The sequence below is a fragment of the Maylandia zebra genome, linkage group LG20 (assembly GCF_041146795.1).
Source record: "Maylandia zebra isolate NMK-2024a linkage group LG20, Mzebra_GT3a, whole genome shotgun sequence".
NCBI lineage: Eukaryota > Metazoa > Chordata > Actinopteri > Cichliformes > Cichlidae > Maylandia > Maylandia zebra.
In genome coordinates, this window is record NC_135186.1 from 3,677,552 (window position 1) to 3,697,102 (window position 19,551).

Consider the following 19,551-nt stretch of genomic DNA (forward strand, 5'->3'; position numbering starts at 1 on the left):
CTCAGCGGGAATACCAGAGTGCCCTGGGATTGAACCACCAACCCAGTCCAGTGAGCCTGGGTATTCATCCCAAATATTTGGTGCATGGCCATTAGGTGTCTCTGTCGGTCTGCTTTGGCGTGCATTAGCTGGACCTCAAGATGTTTGTTGTCATTTCGTATGGACACAGCCTGAAATGAAACACTTTTTCTCACCAGCCTCTACAGTGCAAAAAGCTTGAACTGTCCTCCAATGGCCTTGGGTAAATAAAGGTCTAATATTCGACTGATGCAGATCACAAATGTGTATGTAGAGTGAAAAACGGGAAGCGGAGTGTTAATAAGATCTACGGTTCCTGATCTATGTAATCCCCTCATGGGACCCGTGTACCCTTGTGTCCTGTCCTGCTGAAACCTTTAAAACCTAATTATTTATTCATGAGATTAAGTGAACAAGCTACTCCCTTTGCTCCTACAAGAATATAGAGTGTAGTATAACATGGTGTATTATATAGTATGGATGCAGGGTGAACTGTGGAATTGGTGCATTTGATTTATTAACTGGTACAACACTAGTTTTAATTTACCACATACAAAAACACAGCTTCCCATGAGCCTCTTGGGCCAGTCGTCCTATTCTGGTCTGATTGTGGATCTCTTAATAGGATTATCTATTCTCAGGACTGGAGAAAGGCTGAGGAGCAAATGAGCCAAACACTGACCCGTGAGAATATGTTTGTGCTTTCACAAATGATGAAGAGTCCACTGTGAACTCTGAAGTGAATCTGAATACTGTAATCAGGCTTTCTCTGACATTTGGATTAACTCTGGTGAAAGAGGCTGACGCAGTAATGAGCGCTGAGGTGAGTCTAACCAGCTGTCCTACCCGTTCCTTTAATCAGTCATTTAACACCTCGGAGGGCTGATAATGTCTTTCAAATATTTTCAGCCAGAGGCAGAGATAAGCAGCTACAACCTGCCCAACATGCCGGACAGTGACGACAGCGGAGAAGGTTAATGGCTTAAGAATAATAATTTTTTTAAAAGGTCTAAAAAGTTTCTAAATCAGTTTGAACTTTTTAACAGAAACTAGCCAAGAGGAGCCGCCAATCGCAAGCTGGAGTGAGCTGCCCATCATAGAGCGCGTCGGCCTCAATAGGTGACATTCATACGTACAAATACAACCAAATGATAACCGCCAGATTTAATTAGAAGTGATATCAAACTGTCAGACTTCTTGTTTCCTAACAGTGTAGAGATGTCAGAGAAGGATTTGGAGGTAAGTAGTCTACACTTCCCCTTCATTAAATCCATTCAGTAGGTTTTAAACTTTGTTTTTTAATGTGCTGCACTTGAAAATTTACATACAGGATTATTTGATTATAAGTTCAAGATTTCTGTATTTCTGAACAGCTACGGTTTCATTAAAGTTTATTTATCCTTAAATCTCAACAGCAGGCAGAGCCACTGGTATCTGAAATGCAGGAGGACGCTGAGAACTTGAATGAAGTTGTTATATTTTTGTTTCTTCTCCTAGACAGCTTTCTCTCAGATCGCCTTGTCTCTCCGCTGTGATCAGTACACCCTGAAGCAGAGGCTGCAGGCGGAGGAGCACGCCCGTAACCTGGCTGAGGAGAACATCCAGCTAGAGCTGAGCAGAGGCAGGGAGACCCTGGAGGTACTGTACGTAGCAGGCTATTATCTGTAGTGAGTCCTTTTGGTCCCAGCAGGCTGCAAATACAAGTGTAATCCTGTGGGATTTCAGATACTGAAGAGCCTGTGTTTGGACAACAAGCGCAGCGAGATCCTGCAGAAGCTGGAGCTGTCCCTGGACATCCTCGGAGGCACCGTGGAACGGATCTCTAACACAGCAGAGGTGCTCGGTGCCGTGCATCAGGTACACTATGGGTCAGGCTCAGTTAAAAACAAGTGTTACTGCTATATTGGGACCAGCACTGGGAGTAGGAGTTTTCTATTTATTTCCTGCTTTGTTTAGGAGGCTCGAGTGAGTAGAGCAGTGGAACTCATGGTGGCTCACGTGGAGCACCTGAGGAAGCGATATGACAGAAATCTAGCTGAGCTGGAAGAAGCCAGAAGGATGATGATGCAGCAGCAGCAGCAGCAGGGCTCCTGCAGAAACATCACAGATCCCAGAGCCTCCACAGGTTTCTGCATCAGTGGTGTGTTTCTTGTCACTTGTTTTCTTCTGCAGTTGTGTGCAAAGTTTGAGTAATTGCTGGATTTATTGTTGTAGATCAAGAGGAAAGTGACAACATAAAGAAAGATACTCAGCAGGTATGCATATTTGGATACTTGTAACGTCTAATGTAGGTTTAAGCAATCTTTTGAACTTGAATCTGCCTTTTATCTGTGTGTTTGTTTGTTTTTTAACAAGAAGCACATCCGTAGAAGGGTCTGTGTATCAGTAATTTCCAGCCAAACTCAGGTAAGGGAGGTTTCCTGAATAAACCTTCCTGCTTTTTTCTCATGTTATCAGCCATAAACCACAGGGAGGGTCTTCTTTGTCTCCAGGATAGGAAAAAGCAAGACTCCAGAAAGCGTCTCTCTTCCAGCAAGAAGGCTGTCCCTTTTTGCCCCTCTCCCATGAGCTCAGAGTCCAGCTGCTCTTTCATGAACAAGGACGACAGATACTCAGTGGAGGACAGGTGAACTAGAGCCAACAGGCATATTTTTTGGTATCCTAACTACATGGTAACATTTATCACGAACATGTCTTACTTCAGGCCGCACAATCCAGATGAAACTCCATCAGAAGCTCTTCCAGGACCCGCTCCCATCCTAACCCCAGAGAGCCCCCCATCAAAACCAGTGAACAACAGCAAGACTCTGAACAAAAAGTATGGCACTATTCAGAGGAGGTGGACTAACTGAGAGGCACAACAGCCTGCAGTATTGACCAATTTCTGAAGCGTTTCGTGTCAGTATTGGTTGCTGCTGGCCCTGGGGCCTGTGTCTAGTTTGACAAATACAGCTCTTACTAAAGTCAGCATTAGCAACTTTATCAACAAAAAAGCATCACAAGCTTCAAGAAGTTGGAACTGAGGAATGTGCTTTTATATTTACAGCTTCTCTCTGGATACTTTGCGGCACAGACACAGGGGCAAAGCAGTCTTATCCAACAAAGGAAGGGAGAAAAAGATGGCAAATATCTGCAGACGGATCTCCACAGTGGGGATGTAAGTGGACACGTCATGTTTGTTCTTTTTCAAAAGTGTATTATTTCTGATAACTTTGGATAAACACTGACCGACTGCTCTCTTCAGGTGGAGGCAACATCCTCTGACTCACTGGCTGCAGCGCTGCCGGCTGGTTCTCCTGTGCACGTTTGTGATTTTCTGTGTCGTAACACTGAGTTACTTCTTGTGGTAGTTTCATGAAACACAGTCATCAGTGCTTCACGTGAATTAGTGCGTCGACAATTGAAGGCTATTTGTAAACAAACATAAAATGGTTTTTGATGCCCTGCTTTTGGTCGTTCATTGTGTTTGTCACAGGGAATCATACATTTTGGTAACATCCATCCATTTTCTGCTGCTCATCCAGTTCAGCTGTCATAAATATGGGCTCAAATTGTGGTCATAAATATCTTGTACTTGTAAATCATGATTTGTGTGTGTAAAAAGAATTTGTGTGTGCGTAAAAAAGATTTGTGTGTGGACTTAGCCAAAAAGTACGTGTGAAACTCTGCACTCAAGTTTCAAGTTACAAGTACGAATTTTGACCCTATTTTTCTTCCTTTCAGCTGATTGGTCAATGTCATGTCAATCACAAATTTAACATTCCAATCAGCGAACAGATGGGTTTGGCTGTTTGAGGGGCGCTTTTTTAAACTGCAGGTCCTTGAAGGGTAATACAGTTTGAAGCTGGAGGATCTCTATATAAATGTCCGATAGAAGCTAGGTCCCCGTAACTTTCAGCAGCTGTTGAAAGGAAAAAGTTGTGGTATATCAGTGGTTAGAAATACCATTGTTACTTTAGGATTAGTTTAACACAAAGTCAGGGCTGACCCAGGACCACTGCTGTGAGTCACAGTGCTCAGCATAAAGGTCCTTACACATCGGATGCAGCATGTGCTGCTAATGCTAACTAATAGCAAAGGATCCAGAATTAGTTGCGCTGGCTGCTGAGCTCTGTGGGTTTTTGCAGCAGCTCTACCTGTACTAGATGCACCTGCTCCTTGTCGTTTCTATCTCTGACCTTATGTCCTCTACAAGAGTTTCTGTTTGTTTGTTTTTTTATCTTCAAATGTTCAATAAAAACATGGATCGTTAATTCATAACGAAGAAAGCTTTGTAACTATCTCCACTAGTGAAGACTGTGTCATTTCCACAACACTGCCCCCCCCCCCCCCAGGCTTTGGAGGTCCCTGTATTAAGCAGGTAAACCTGTGAAACAAAAATCACCACAGACTGTTTTCCATGAAGGTGATGAAGGAAAACGCTGGACTGGCATGTAAAAGCATTTATTCCCTCAAATCAAATCAAATCAAATCACTTTTATTGTCACATCACATGTGCAGGTACATTGGTACAGCACATGTGAGTGAAATTCTTGTGTGCGAGCTTCACAAGCAACAGAGTTGTGCAAAATACAATAATGTAAACAAGCAAAATACAAGAATGGCTACATCTGAAACTAATAAATATATGTACAATATATAATAGTATATGCATTTTAGGACCTGAAGCTCCATAACGCACCCCTCCAATAGCCAAACCCCTCTGTTCTCCTATTGGATTATTAAATTTGTGATTGACATGACATTGGCCAATCAGATGAAAGGAAGAAAAATAGGGTCAAAATTCGTACTTGTAACTTGAAACTTGAGTGCAGAGTTTCACACGTACTTTTTGGCTAAGTCCACACACAAATCTTTTTTACGCACACACAAATTCTTTTTACACATACAAATCCTGATTTACAAGTACAAAATATTTATGACCACACTTTGAGCCCATACATAAAGCGAGAGGCGGGATACACTCAGATGGGTCATTTTGGTAATATTTTTATTATAAATATACAAAACATATCAAAACTGATACAATCACTCGGTTAGTAAGAAACACCATACCGCAGTGAAAACTTTCACCAAAATTGCCCTTAAAGGCATCAGTGGTTAATAGGAGTTAATAAGCAAGATTCAAATGTTAAGATTCAGCTCACTTCACATCATTATCAGACAGATTTCACTATGTATATCTACACATATACCTCTAAAAACTTATTGCTGTGCGTGCTTATAGGTGGCTATCATAGTTTTAGTGATAAGTCTATGTTGCAAAAGGGGGGGGGGGGTCTTTAAATAATAAATATAGAATATAAGTCAAAAATTATATTAGAAATGAGGAAAGCTATTTTAAATCTACTGTGGGTGAACTGCATGTGCAAAATGTGTTCCAGCCACAAAAAAAGGTCTTCAAACAACAGCAAGTTTATGGTCTTTGTTGAAATAAGCTATGAAACTGTATCAGATTTATTTCACCTCAGATGTATTACCAAATAAATAAAACTGGCATACCACCTTACATTAAATTAATCAGTGATACCAACAGGTCCACGTTTTCTGCATTATGTCAACAAACAATCTCACAGAGAGTCCAAAGACTTAATAAATAAAGGAATGAGTCATCATACTGCAGGGGGTTTTAGGCGTGTCAGCTACACCTGGCTCACAATCTCAGCATCCTCGGCAACAAACCACTGAAGGGGAGTCCCGTCTACAGCCCTCTGGAGAACCAGGTTACCTGAACCCTGTGAAAAAAGTCACAAAGCCAGCACATTGTAAATACATTAGATCTCTAATCTAGTTCAGTAAAAAATATTTCATGTTGTTTTCAAGTGAAAATGTGTCAATTTGCCAGAAATCCCATGGGGACCAAGCAACCTCTAATCAAAAAACAAGAGAAAGTGATGTATTTGAAAAAAAAAAAACCCAAACCAAAACATAAAAACACAGGCTGTTGGCTCTTAGTTGCTAATGCTACCCAGTCAAATGCAAAGCATTAATGCCATTGTGTGACCCACATATCACTAGGACACAAACGTCAATAAAAGAGCTTTAAATTTAGGTCAGTGTAACGAGTAATACCACAAACTAACCACCACCTACTACCAGTTTAACCTGACTTTTTATATAAATAACGGCACACATACTAACTTGAGTACCTTTGCAGTATCCCAGCCCACACTTTTGGAATCACTGATCTAATTTACGAAAGTAACAGCTTCAATGCATTAATATGTTAAGAGTCAAACATATTAATGCATCTTCCGCCGCTGCCTTAACATAGCTGGTGCTTGTACCTACCTGTGCAAAAGGAGGCAGGTGAGGTGAAATGGGGCTCGTAACGCTCTGCTGTTCCCCGCAGCTTGGCAGTAGCTTCTGTAGCTGATTCCTTTGATGCCACGATTTCAGCTCCTCTGATACGACCTCCCGGGGCAGCAGCCTCACGGCGTGGTTTGGGTACTCTTTCAGCGAGGGCGTCCGCACGAGCCTGGTGTAAGGCGGAGGGGGCTTTAAGATGCTTCTCGGTGAAGGTGTCCCCTCCTGCCACTGTCGTTGCTGAGTGCTGCGTGCCACAGTAGAGATGAAGCACTTCCCCATGTCTGGAGCTTGCGGGGAGAGGGGTCCATCTTCCGCCGCTGCCTTAACATAGCTGGTGCTCGTATTTTTGTGCATACTGGGGAAATGAGAGACTCCTTTCTTCTGTGCTCCAAAGTGGAACCCGTAAGGCGGTGGGCAGAGCTTTGGGATCTCAGTCGGCTTCTCCCTGCCAGGAGAGCTAATGCTAGAGGATGACGAGTGCTCTGAGCTGCTGTCCTCAGAGCTGGACTGGTAAGGACGCAGAGGAGAGTACTCCGGGGAGCGCACCATGAAGTCAGCCACGCAGCGTCGCTGGGGCAGCCTAGCTCGACCTCGACTGCTCTCTGAGCTGAAACGCTCCACGTCAGATGGCTTTCTTTTTGGAAGTCTGAGAAGGGATATTGTGTAAAATTTGAAACATTAATACAACATTATTGTCTTTAATTCCTCTGATAATACAAATGACTCTGACATAACTTGTCTGTGTACCTGAAGGACTGGGAGTACTGCCGGCGTATGAACAGCTCCGGGGTGGAGGGGGCGCTGGTGGAGCTGCTGTGACGCAGGGCAGAGTTTTTCACAAACTGAGTGAGAGGAATCCTGATGCTCTCTGCAGACACCTGGGCTGCTGCTGGGCTACTGCACACAGGAGACATGACATGAGATATCGCACACATTCAGAAAAAGGAAGCTTTACTATGTGCTAATCCAGCACAAGAAGGCTGACATTGCACCTGCTTTCATCTAAGTTCATCTATCAAATGGAAAACTGTAAAATAAGGTACAATCTAGCTTGGAGTATAATAGTGTATTTCACTAGTTGTTAGCATTCTTCAGTCCTTACCTGGACCTGCTGCTGCAGGCAGACGGAGGTTTGGTGGCCTTTTGGTAAGGATGGTCCAGACTGGACTCCTTCCAAGGGGAATTCTGGATGGGAGCGGGCTCGTGCTCCACACTGAGCTCGCTTGAGGACTGGTGCGATGTCTGCACAGTCTGGGCTGACAGCTGAAGGGGATCTGAATATGAAGCGTCCAACACTGGAGGTGAAAGGGGGCTGGATATGTCCAGATCTATACAGGATTGGAGAGAACATTAAATAATGATTTCTAAACGGAAAACAAGTCAGTAGAGTATTCACTATTTTTAAAAATATTTAAATCACATTATTAAAGTGAGTTTTGGAATTTTAAACCCATATTTGTTTTTACACATGACCCGCAATTAATTTCATAAAAAGACATGTAGAATGATTTGCGTGTTGAATGTGACACCATGCTCTATCAGAGCTGTCTTTTCTTCTACTGCATATTTAAATGAATGTCATGATAACCTTAAAATCATTCAGCTCACCATCATCCAGCGCCACCACATCGGAGAGTGAGCTGTCATCAGACATGCACAGATCTGCACACAAACGCCAAACATTTTACATTTCCATTAAGTGCACTGCATGTTGCACAGCCTGGCCTGAAGGGGGCAGCAAAGTCACTCACCTTTGTTCTGGCTGCTGACGCTGGGTGAGTTGCACTCACTCTTGATTCTATGCTGGAACACGGCCTGCTGCAGTTCCTTCACTTTCTTCTCCTCCCTCTTGCACTGCTGCAGCCGGCCCTTCTTCTGTGGCTTACTGAGGTTCTCCTCAAGCGAGAGTTTGCGGGCTGCCTCAAAAATCTGCCGCTGAAGGGCCAATTCAGTTTCCAGCGCTTGCAACTCTGAGTGCTAAAAAAAGACAAACTCTGACCTTACATCTCAGCTGATGTGCTGACTCTTTCCACTAACACTTAACACTGATGGTGGTTTGTACCTGTTTATCTAGATGGATCAGACCTTCATCCAGCTTGAATGAAGCACCAATTCTCCTCCGAACACGTGGTGGCTTCTCATCTGGCATCATTGGATAGTCTGAGGGCAGTACACCTGTCAGCTCCTGTGAGGACAAAACAAAAGTATTGTTATGATGTAAAAAGAAGCAATCTTCAATACTGATTTAAAGCTTTAATCCAGGAGTCACTTACTGCCTCCCTGATGCAGAGTTTTCGGAGCTCCAGCAGGCAGATCTCCAAACGCTCCTCCAGAGATTGGTGCTTCAGCTTCAGGGCTCTGGTGTGGGTGGTGAGGTCCTTCACTGGGGACGTGGGGCTGTCGGGACCTGCAAAAACACACACAAAATCAGGCTTTACCTGCGTCTGCGTCTGAACCTGACTTAAAATGACTTAAAAATAATTTCACTGTTATATTTTTTATTATATTTTATATAGTGTATATAAAGTGTTGTTATCAGTTCAGCCAGTGCTGCACAACTGATGTGCAAACATTTATTCTCATACCCCGTATAACACGGTCATTATGTACAATACTGAAGCTGTATTGTACTTTCCCGTCTGCATCATATGCTGTCATATAAGCTAACATTTGCTCTGCTGTGACGAGATGTTTTTAAATGCACTACATTATGAATCTGTATTAAATACTATAGTTAAACACAGATCATTTTTCCACAAAAGGCTAATCCACAGAGTTTAATGGAGTCTTTCTTTGCCCACGCTCCACCCCTCCAATTAGTTTCATGACAGACACAGAGTCAGAAAGACACACAGTACCTTCCACATATATTAAAACTGTATTATTCTTATGTGAGCTGATAATGAGTTAAAATAGACAGAGGGCTTATAAAGAGGAAAATGCAAATATTTGAGAAATCTGTTAAAAACATTTTTAAAGCTAAAAAATAAAATAAACCCAAAGTTGAGCCAGCACAATGAACTTCTCTGAGAAGGCAGAAATTACTCAAGCATAACATTAAACAACTAAAACTTAACTTTCTGTTCAGGAATGCAAACAATTTTGCTTCTTAATAATAAAAAATAATAATAATCTGCTTTGCCATTTCTTCTGCTTTTTTGTAACATTTATGAATATCAACATTAATTATATTATAGCATTAAAACTATCATTCTGTTTGCACAGACTGGTGGATTAAGCATTATAGAAACTGCCAATACTTTTCATACAGGGCAGCTATCGCAGAAACCTTACACTGAGTAGCGGTCTAAGAAGTTTGCTATCTTGTTATGTCAGTATTGATACTGGAGCTACAGCAGATATAGTACATCAGTACTGATGTAAAGCGTGGGTTGATAAATAGCAACAAACTTTTAAAAAAATGCTAAAGATGCAGTATGTTAGAGGAAAGTCAGACAAAATGTCCCAATTACATATTTACAAAGTAAAAATATATAAGTTTATTTAACAAAATGTCACCTGATTTATTTATTTTTATTTCATTTCTCAAATGTTAATATAGCTAAGAGCCTCAAATTCCATTAAACTCTTAGTTGTAAGTAACAGTATGAAATCTGCAAAAATGAAAGATGCAGATACTTGACTGGACATCTGTTCAGTACAGTCCTTACCGGAGTTTAGGATAATCCCACTGTCCGTGTCGCTGATCTCTTCTTTACTCTCGATGGCCGTCATCTTGTCTCTCTGCTCTTGACTTTTTTATATATACCTGTTGGAAACAACAAAGTTTATTCAGATTACTAAAATGAGACCGTTTACTGCTAGGAATAAACTGCTTGTATTCCCCCTCACATGGATTTGATAAGTCTGTCTCTGCTGCTTCACTTAACAAAAGTGAAAGACTGGCAAGTGTCCTTTTTACACACTTATCTGTGCAGCTCTCCATCTCCCTCCCCCTCCTCCACCCCTGTCGCCCTCCCTTTGCTCACTCACAAAAGAAGCAGACCCCCACGGTTGACTCGGCACATGTGCGGGGTTAATCTGAATCACGGTGCCATGGTGACGGGGCATGCTGCGGCTGCGGCTAGGGGAGTGTGTCGCCATGAGGCGTGTCAGAGGGCGTTTAAAGAGCCCAGACCCCGAAAAAGAAAGCAGATGGCAGCGGGAATTACCCCACTTATGGACTGCACCTGTTCCCCCTGTGCACCCCTTCCTCGGCTCCCATTCAACCAGTGTCCAGAAAACCCCCTGGGAGCTTTGAAGTGGAAGAATGTCTAAATGCTGGGCTTGTACTCGCAGCATCAGATCACAAGGTGCCTGCTGACTCCTGTGCAATGCTGAGCACAAAAACCTGGCCGACACAATTCTTGTTTATGACCCGCTCTGTCCCATTGTTGCTCTCCAGCAAACATGTGACTAATAATGAACTAAAACAAGGTGTGGAGTGGAACAACAGCAAGAAGAGAAAGACAGTGACAACAACAAATTGGAAATAGGGTTCAACAAGCTGACAGCCATTTACATTCAGACCATGAGTCTGTGTGTGGTTGTTGTCTTGATATTACCTTAGGGTAGCGGAGACAGAGAATGCTGCCTTTATTTTCTCAATTTTGTAGGTCATTTAATTTATTTTGGATCTCACATGTCTCAGACTTCTTCTAAAAAAGCTAGCAGATCACAAGAGGCAACATTATGGTCTCTAACATGGTTAAAGGATGTTATTTCCTTGCCTTGCATCAATGCCACATATTCATAAACTTTTTGGGCCAGCCAAACCTCATTCGAAAAGTGAATGATGTGTCACTGGTCAGGAATAAAAGGGGAGGTAAGATGCCATGAAAATAGACACCACATGACAGTAAGGCTTCTGTGTATAATCCTTAGCTCCTGTGTTTGGTGATTGTATCAGGCCTTTTCCTGTAGAGACAAGGAAGGCACAGAGCCTGCGTGAATGAAAACCTTCTCTGACAGGATATTATTGTGTGTCCTATAGGTTTTCTCCATTCAAAACAGCAACTCATGCGAACTGACACAGCTATGAGCAGCCAGTGGCACAATGGAACACAGCTAAGCAGCTCGAGTTAGTAAAACAACACTGCAACAAAGGGCCTGTGTCCCAAAACCAGCCTAAATAATCTGCTGCAGGCGCAATATCTGCTGACAACTGTGGCTTGAGCGGCTGTGCCGGGTCAATATTGAGACAAGGCTGTTGAGACAGCGAGAGAGTATCAGAATGGAGCAGGGCTGAGATTTTAAGGTGCAAGGTTTTGCTCCCAGACACATGGCTCCATGCTGCAGCAATCTAAAGCTAAATACGTCAACAGGAATCCAGCCTGGTAATCAGAGACAGACAGGGTAATGTGGGATTTACCCACTTACACCCCATAACTGTCTGAAGACTTTCACAAGAGTCTGTGGTCGGAGGTCTAGGCTGATTGAGTGAGTGAGTGGGTGAGTTGGTGGGTGTGTGGATGAGTTTGGGAAAAACTCTCACTTGAAGTCGCAGTTTATTGCCAAAACGCTGATGCCATTCGTCACAGCTTTCATAAGAACCTGGAGCCGTGGGATTGTTGACATTACGCTGTAAAGGAGCGCCAAAAAACCCCAAGACTTTTCACGATTGACTGTGACAGGAATAGCAGTCCATTTCCTGAAGTAAAGCTGCTGATAGCACAGTCTCCACCCGGAAGACCTGATTGATGTAGTCAAAACATCTTAATTCAGGGAAGTGTTTGATCACTGCTTATGATGTCTGCCTAGAAACACATCAGGAGTACGAGATGACTGTCCCACCCATCCTCACTGGTCACTGGTCCATGACTGTGTAACATCTACGGAAGTTGATGTTTATGGCAAGAGATCACAATGTGGATTTACTGTCTCCCAGACTTCCCCCACCACCCTTTCCCATGAGCCTCTGGAGCTGCGTACTCCTGGATTGCAGCCATCACCTCCGTGCTCATTACCACTGTGGTCGGCCCTGGAATTACCAACGGGGACCGTGAGGGTTGCCTGAAACCAGACCGAGGCCTGTTCGAACCCTGTAATTAAGATTCTCTTCTGAATGCTGATACTATGGAAGAAACCAAACGACTTTACAGCATGCCTTCTTTTTTTTTCAGAGTCTCATGGAAAGCCAAAATCCATTCAGCAAAATGGATCCGCTCTGTAGACAATATATGCTGCTGGAAGAAAAATGTATCAGAGTGGGGGAGTTGCAGGCAAGAGAAAAAAATGAAGTATTGTATTACAAAGGACATCACTGCAGTGAGATCCTTGCCTTAAGAAGCAGTGCTGAGTTTGAAAAGAGCAGTAAAAGAGGCTGTGATAGCATGAGCTTCAAAAGGAATGGTATCAAAAACTTGATATGTTGTCAGCATCTTTCCTCTGACAAGTTTCATTCAGAACAACACTTTCAGGCAGACAATGCAGGGGTAATAAGCACCAAGCCGATCTGCTTTCAGTCACTGGAGGCCATATGCTGACCAGACACACCAGCTCTGTCACAGCCCAGTGACAGTGTAAATACCAAAGGCCAGAAGAGATCCTCCATTGTTCTCCAGAGGCTGAAACACTGGCTGGGGGTGATCATGATTCATGACACCTTGTCCCTCTGAGTCATCATTTCTGAAGCCTCTGAATGGACACTGATGGTCATCTCAGACCATCGCCGGGATGTGGTTACAGCTTGTCACCCTCAAGTGCCCACCACTCACAAAAGAAGTGGAGGACGACACAGAGGTGTTGTCTCCAGCATCACAGTGACACTTCATGCCTGTCTGTGTTTGTTCTTCTGCTGAGGACAACAAAACAGCTGGTACTGACAAGCCTTTTCCCAACCATAAGTCCTGCAGGGTTGTTTATCTTTCAAAGCAACCTGTTCATTCATTTAGCAGCCCAGTTATTATTGAGTCTGGTGGTTGTATTTCTGACATCTTTTTCTGGTCTGTAGTAGTCAGTGCTTCACTCAAGTAAAAACACCACACCCCAGTAATCCATTACAAGTAAAAGTCTTGGATTTGCATGTTTTCAAGTACTGAGAGTGAGTGTACTTACTCTGTATCATCGCCAGACCATATTATACTAGTGGGTCGTTACTACTGACGCATAAATCAAATAAGCATTTCATAGCTGCTCACTAATCTACACATATCAACACAAGGCACATTATATTTATGGTTTAGCTTAGCTCGCTTTTATATGAGTGTAAAAATAAGCAAGCACACAAGCAGTGAAATAAAAAGTGAAAAAGATTTTCATCTAAACTATGATGGATTAAAGGAGAGATTAAGAGAGAAATGTTTAGATGTGTCATAATAGCATATCCCTTGAAGTTATTTCTGTTTTAAGCATTATATACCGCACAAATAGCCAGTTTGGCTAACTGCTCAGTAACGTTTCTCTAAAATTTAATTGTATAAAAACTTCCAGCTTTGCCTACCTTTTTGCTGTTTACATTAACATCGACGGTTATTTTATGACTTCTTCTTTTTTAGCGGGTGTTGCTAACGCACAGAAAATAGTCTGTACTTACGTTTCAGCTCGCGGTCTGTTCCTCTACATCAGCATCTTTCCTGAGGCAGCGAGAGTTCAAACTTTCTCTGGTCAGATGTGAGGGAAGAGCTCCGGACATCTGTTTCAGACGAGTCCACTTTCTGGATCAAACTACGGGCGAGCTTTGTTGATTTTTGCTTCAGTATTTATGTAAAAATATTCATTTTTAAATTAACTTACATTTAAGTCACAGCTCACGCTTTTGTAAAATAGTAGCAATTTCGGCTTAACCGAATGAGATTTTATTTTTTCTGTCTGCAACGCCCCCCTCGCTTCTTGTATTGGTTTGGTCCGACGCTGCAGACTTTCCAGACACGCTTTGCTTGTTGACACAGCACGCGACTGCTGAGGGGGGGCTTCATTTGAGAAAAGGCACAAAAGGCGACAGGGAGGCGGTAGAGGCAAAGTTTTGTTAAAAGAAAGAAAGAAAACAGGACAGCTGGCTGGTAAGTGCTGGCCGAGAAGACCACGCTCTCCTCTTTCCTCCGCCATGATAATGAAGAATTGTGTACAGCGTGAGCCATTCACACATTAACATAAATAAAACATAATTAAAATGACAGAGAAATATACTTTTAATTGCTGTTTAGTTTCCACAAAGCTATATTTAACCATGTGATCTTCTTTGTAATTCATTTCCATGTAATTCGCTTACATTCATTATTATTATTATTATTATTATTATTATATTTGATGCTGGTCCTTTTATTATTACTTTGCCTTAGACAATGTTGCACGTTTACTCTTCACTACATTTATTTGACATCTGTAACCAACTCCTGCTCAAGTTCTTACACAAAATACATGTGCGTAACTTATGAAATGCTAAACTATATAAAAAAAATTTAATTATGAGAATAGCCTTTAGGCTATTTGCATGCGTACAATTATACAATAATGTTACCTCACATCTTAACTTTAAAAGTACAGCACTTATGTGTTATTGCACATTTAAAGTTGTTCTGTTAATTCAATTTGCACATGTGGGTTTCTTTTGTGTATGACATAATTGCTAAAACTACTTAAAATAAATTCTGAAACAGCAAACTGGCTACTACTATGTGCCCTCAGCCGGTTGTATCAGTGACCCTTGGGTATTCCTAGTCTATAGATGATGAAAAGCCTTCTCCAGATGGCCTGTGCTTTCTCCTCTCATGGCGTGATGGAATGAAAAGATCAGCTAATTAAGCAGAGTCCCATATCCATGTGAAAGAACCGTGAGAGCCCTCGGGGAGTGGAGCCGCATGCAAATCAGTCCCCAGTGCTTTGAATGGTGTCCAGTGCAACAAAACATCACAGCAAGCTATAAACCTTTCATTTCCACAGCACTCAGACACTCTAAAAAAATCCCAAGTCATGACAGAGAAGAATAAACAAACATGCATATTTTGCAGTGTTGGGGAATTTTTATTCATACAAAACAGCTCTGTTGAAAATGTTCCTCTCAGCAGTTGCATAATGGTCTTTACAACGGACAGAATCAGGCTTAACTGATATCTCATGCTCATTTGATCCTGGAAGAAGCATGTGAAACTAATTTGGAAAAAAAAAAGTATAATTAGTATAGAAAAACATTTTAAAAAATCCAGACTCATAGCTCAGTGCGAGCTTTCTCTATTATTTCACTTCCCAATCAGAAAAAGAACTGTGACTGACTTTATGGAAGTACACTATATTGCCAAAAGTATTCACTCATTCATATTCAGTCTAGCTGTTTCAATCACTTGTGTGATAAAATCAAGAACCTAGCACGCAGACTGCTTGTACAAACATTTGTGAAAGAATGGGTTGCTCTCAGGAGCTCAGTGAATTCCAGCTTGGTGCAGTGATAGGATGCCACCTGTGCAACAAGTCCACTTGTGGAATTTCCTCATTACTAAATATTCAACAGTCGGCTGTTAGTGATATTACAACAAAGTGGAGGACATTTGGGAATGAAAGCAACTCACCCACTAAGTGGTAGGTCATTTAAAAATCACAAGGATGGGGTCAACGGATGATGAGGTGCAAAGTGCGCAGAGGTCAGCAACTTTCTGCAGTCAATCTCTCCACACTTCTTGTGGCCTTCAGAGTTGCTCAAGAACAGTCTGTAGAGAGCTTCATGAAATGGGTCTCCATGGCCGAGCAGCTGCATCCAAGCATCACGTAACCAAGCACGAGCGTTAGGTACAGTGGTGTGAAGTGCACCGCCACTGGACTCTACAGCAGTACTGACCTGTTCTCTGGAGTGGCAAATCACGCTTGAGTCTGGGTTTGCTAGTTGCCAGGAGAACAGTACTTGTCTGACAGCACTGTGCCAAGTATAAAGTTCGGTAGTGGAAGATTATAGTGTGAGGTTGTTTTTCAGGAGTTGAGCTTGACTCCTTAAGAAACTCTTAATGCTTCTGCGTACCAATTCATTTTGGACAATTTCATGTTCCCAACTTTGTGGGAACTTGACCGACCTGCACAGAGTCCTGATCTCAATCTGACAGAACATCTTTGAGATGAATTAGAGTGGAGAGTGTGAACCAGGCTTTCTCATCCAACTAATGGAATTTTTTGACCTTCTGGAAGAATGGTCAAAAATTCCCACAAACACATTCCTAAACCTTGTGGAAAGCCTTCTTAGATGAGTTGAGTCTGTTGTAGCTGCAAAGGGTGGGCTGAGATCATATTAAACACTACAGATTAAGAATGGGATGTCACTCAAGTTCCTATGCATGTGAAAGCAGACAAGAGAGTGCTTTTGGCAAAATAGTGTATTTCTGGATTACATGTTAGCCTGGTATGAGTGATTGCTTAAACAAAATGTGATAACTCAAAGTACATTGTGAAGAAACGTAAAGCAAAATGGTGTATGCGGGATGTAGCTCTGTAGACTGTGAACATCCAGATTTAGGGCCACTATGGTGAGATGCTGCAGGGGCTGATGGGAGAGCCTCAGGGCCTCACTGCTCAAACGTCTGTGTGCGCCTCAGGTTGTCCTTCACACGGACAAACTCTGGGATCTTCTGCTGACTCTCTCGCTGCCTGATCTCCTCCTGCTCGTACTGTTGGGGGGAAGGACATCAGTTTATCCCAACAAAGTTAAAGAGAAAGCCTGAGAAGAGCCAGGTTGTATTCTGTTAGTATTTTGTGAAATCCCTCTCAGTTATGTGCCTCTTACCTCTTGCAGTTTCTGCTGCCTCTTGCGGAGCTCCATCTCCAGGTCTGAGGGCTGTCGTTGTGCCATCTCCGCCTCCTTGTGCAGCTCCAGTCTGCGCTGCTCCAACACTCGCTTCAGCTCCGGTTTCTCCTCCAGCAGCAGACCCCTTCAAAGTCAGAGCTACAGTTTTACCGACACATGCAAACACAAAATTCCTGCCAATCTCTGTTTCAGTGGGTGACGACTTTAAGACCACAGAGTAAAAGGAGTTTTCGGCGTACCGTTTATGGCTGAGCAGCAGCTCTCGGTGCAGGTTATGATAGCTCGGCGCTTCTGTTGAGGAGCCGTTGAGTTTCTTCTGCTCACTGCTGCTGTCACCTGTGGATGGACCAACTCAAAATTCTTCTTAAAGCTCATAATGTGAAAAAGAAAACAAGTTTGACTCTACCTTGTTATTAACTATCACATGGTAACAGAACGTCCTCATAGTTTTGATTGTTGGAGATACAGAATTGTAACATTTAATCGAAGTGTCATTGAAGATCATTTTAAACACAGAATACATTGCTTCATTCACCCGGCAGTACTGATGGATGAAGCTACTTAATATAAAAGATGATTATTTCTAGCTAATTCTAATCCTACTATAACGACTATATATTTGACTGATAGCAATATTTGATTGGTAACATATACATGATTCTGCTATCAATCAAATCTAATCTATCATTCAACATTTGTGCTTTAAACTACCTTTTTTGAGAAGCCCATATCCCAGTTTCTGTGAGATGTCATATGCAGTCAAACAAGAGAAAAAGAAAAAACGAAGCTCTTTGTTAGTGATTTCACAAGTTAATTACTTTGCATGTGAACACTGATGCACACAGCCTGGTTTGTCAAAACATCTTTGTTGTGATCGTCCCTTCATGTGACAGAGGGTATAATTAGCTAAAGGCTAAAAAAGACGGTGCCTGCTGTGCTGCTTAAGTATGTGAGCTTCGTTTAATGAAGGTGACATAACAGCTCTGCCAGTCTGTCAGAGAGGTAGTTATGCAGTTTTGGTGTGTGACAGAGAGCTTTATTTGTAGTGGCAAATAAAATGATGTAACCACACAGAGTCAGGCCACTTACAGTGGAAGGAAAACGTGGTTGTAACACAATCGTTTACTTCTGCCACACCCACTGAAACCGGATAGCCAGGAGACACAGATTACAGCGACCAGGGAGCAGATGGCAGGTGCTGTTATGACTTGCGTTTCTCAGGCAAAGTCAGGCAAGCCAATAAGACCAAGACGCTGACATAAACAAGTCCAACAGCTGAAATATGATCCCAAACTCTGTATTTGGTATTGTGCCTTTTACTATTCCTGCTGTAGTTATAAGCCTCCAGATTCAGGGCCTTCTTGGGCCCCTGCAGGGGAGATAACCAGTCAGGTGTAAGGCCTGATGAAAGCCATTGTTCCAATTAAGGCCTGAAGGTTTCAGATGGATTACAGGAAGCTCTCACCTACTTGCAGAAATGCTCTGAAGTGTCAGACGTTAGCTTGATGATGCCGCTCTGTGATACTAAGCAATCTGTCTGTTGGACTGAATCAGTCAAAAGATACGTTTTTTGACCATTAATCATTATAATGTTGCTGCCAGATTAAAATACTTTATTCTTCTTAGGAAGTTCAACACAGCTGCCTTGTATCTTCAGGCTGTTTGTTCTTATGTAAAACCATCCAGGCTCCAAGATGACCTTGTTATGTAATCACTTCAGATGTGACTTTGATCAAAGATTGAACAGCAATGTTTTGACATTGCAATAATATTATATCAAATGTTCAAATCAGCTCACTGATCAGAACAATTCGGACTTCGAGACAGCATTTAAATGCCCACCATGGAGCTAAAATATGCACAATGAATTTTGTGTTTAAAACACATAAAAATGCAGAAAAGTCTTTAATGAAAACAGACATTGTGCTGCTAACATATATAGTTTCATAATAACAGAGATTAAAAATAACTATAATGAACTTGTTGAGTATTAGTGTCAATAATATTTAATCTGCAATAACAAGATTCTGTAAGAAGGCACAGTTTATATATTTGTGGTCAAAGTGTCCATCATATGAAAAGTTACATAACATCTACATACTTTAATCACAATAAACTTTGACTGTAAGCCCACTGAAGCAACACATGTGGTCTGACCAAAGGTGAACTAAACCTTTGACAGATGGACATCAGACCAGACACTGACCTCTCACTCACTAGACGGCGGCAGCGCTGCAAGTAAACAACTAGAAAACTCACTTTTTTTACAGCTGACCCCTCCATGGCAGGATGGTGGAGGCCCACTGTCTTGTGCCCAGCAGCAGCGTTCCTGTTTTAGTCCATTGCTAAAAGAATTGCACGTCCTCACTCCGTCGGTCAATCGTCTTTTTCCTTGCTGCATCCAAGGCCAGCATGTTGTTGATGACAGATCCACAGACTCAATGTGCCATCTAGCAGTAGTCAATAGTGGTAGTAGACACTGAAATCTTATTACGCCATTC

General features: G+C 42.3%; 3 protein-coding genes across 7 annotated transcripts; 1 reads left to right on the plus strand and 2 right to left on the minus strand.

The window, feature by feature from the left end:
• Positions 1-615: 615 nt before the first annotated feature.
• LOC101463660 (uncharacterized) lies at positions 616-3,463 on the plus strand. Of its 4 annotated transcripts, none has more exons than XM_023152885.2 (13): positions 616-841; positions 928-991; positions 1,065-1,137; positions 1,230-1,257; positions 1,516-1,656; positions 1,744-1,875; positions 1,975-2,158; positions 2,233-2,273; positions 2,377-2,424; positions 2,511-2,644; positions 2,723-2,836; positions 3,065-3,175; positions 3,263-3,463. In XM_023152885.2, the coding sequence occupies exons 1-13, from the start codon at positions 830-832 to the stop codon at positions 3,366-3,368; spliced, it is 1,188 nt and encodes a 395-aa protein (XP_023008653.1). In that variant the 5' UTR covers positions 616-829; the 3' UTR covers positions 3,369-3,463. The 4 variants fall into 4 exon arrangements, with proteins under 4 accessions (XP_023008653.1, XP_023008654.1, XP_012776631.1 ...); XM_023152886.2 differs by having other exon boundaries at positions 617-841; positions 1,975-2,143; XM_012921177.2 differs by having other exon boundaries at positions 618-841; positions 2,374-2,424.
• Positions 3,464-4,989: 1,526 nt separating this feature from the next.
• inavaa (innate immunity activator a) lies at positions 4,990-13,927 on the minus strand. Of its 2 annotated transcripts, none has more exons than XM_004558676.2 (10): positions 13,862-13,927; positions 9,999-10,096; positions 8,601-8,734; positions 8,390-8,512; positions 8,079-8,304; positions 7,936-7,989; positions 7,430-7,655; positions 7,075-7,224; positions 6,310-6,973; positions 4,990-5,753 (listed from the first exon to the last, which is right to left on the minus strand). In XM_004558676.2, exons 2-10 carry the CDS (start codon positions 10,060-10,062, stop codon positions 5,661-5,663), a joined length of 1,734 nt encoding a protein of 577 aa, XP_004558733.2. In that variant the 5' UTR covers positions 10,063-10,096; positions 13,862-13,927; the 3' UTR covers positions 4,990-5,660. The 2 variants fall into 2 exon arrangements, with proteins under 2 accessions (XP_004558733.2, XP_076734389.1); XM_076878274.1 differs by lacking the exon at positions 13,862-13,927 and adding an exon at positions 10,180-10,217.
• Positions 13,928-15,265: 1,338 nt separating this feature from the next.
• Positions 15,266-19,518, minus strand: zgc:195245 (protein FAM107B). Its single transcript, XM_004558675.4, has 5 exons — positions 19,310-19,518; positions 17,762-17,789; positions 17,290-17,386; positions 17,030-17,174; positions 15,266-16,913 (listed from the first exon to the last, which is right to left on the minus strand). Exons 1-5 carry the CDS (start codon positions 19,331-19,333, stop codon positions 16,812-16,814), a joined length of 396 nt encoding a protein of 131 aa, XP_004558732.1. The 5' UTR covers positions 19,334-19,518; the 3' UTR covers positions 15,266-16,811.
• Between the last annotated feature and the right edge of the window lie 33 nt (positions 19,519-19,551).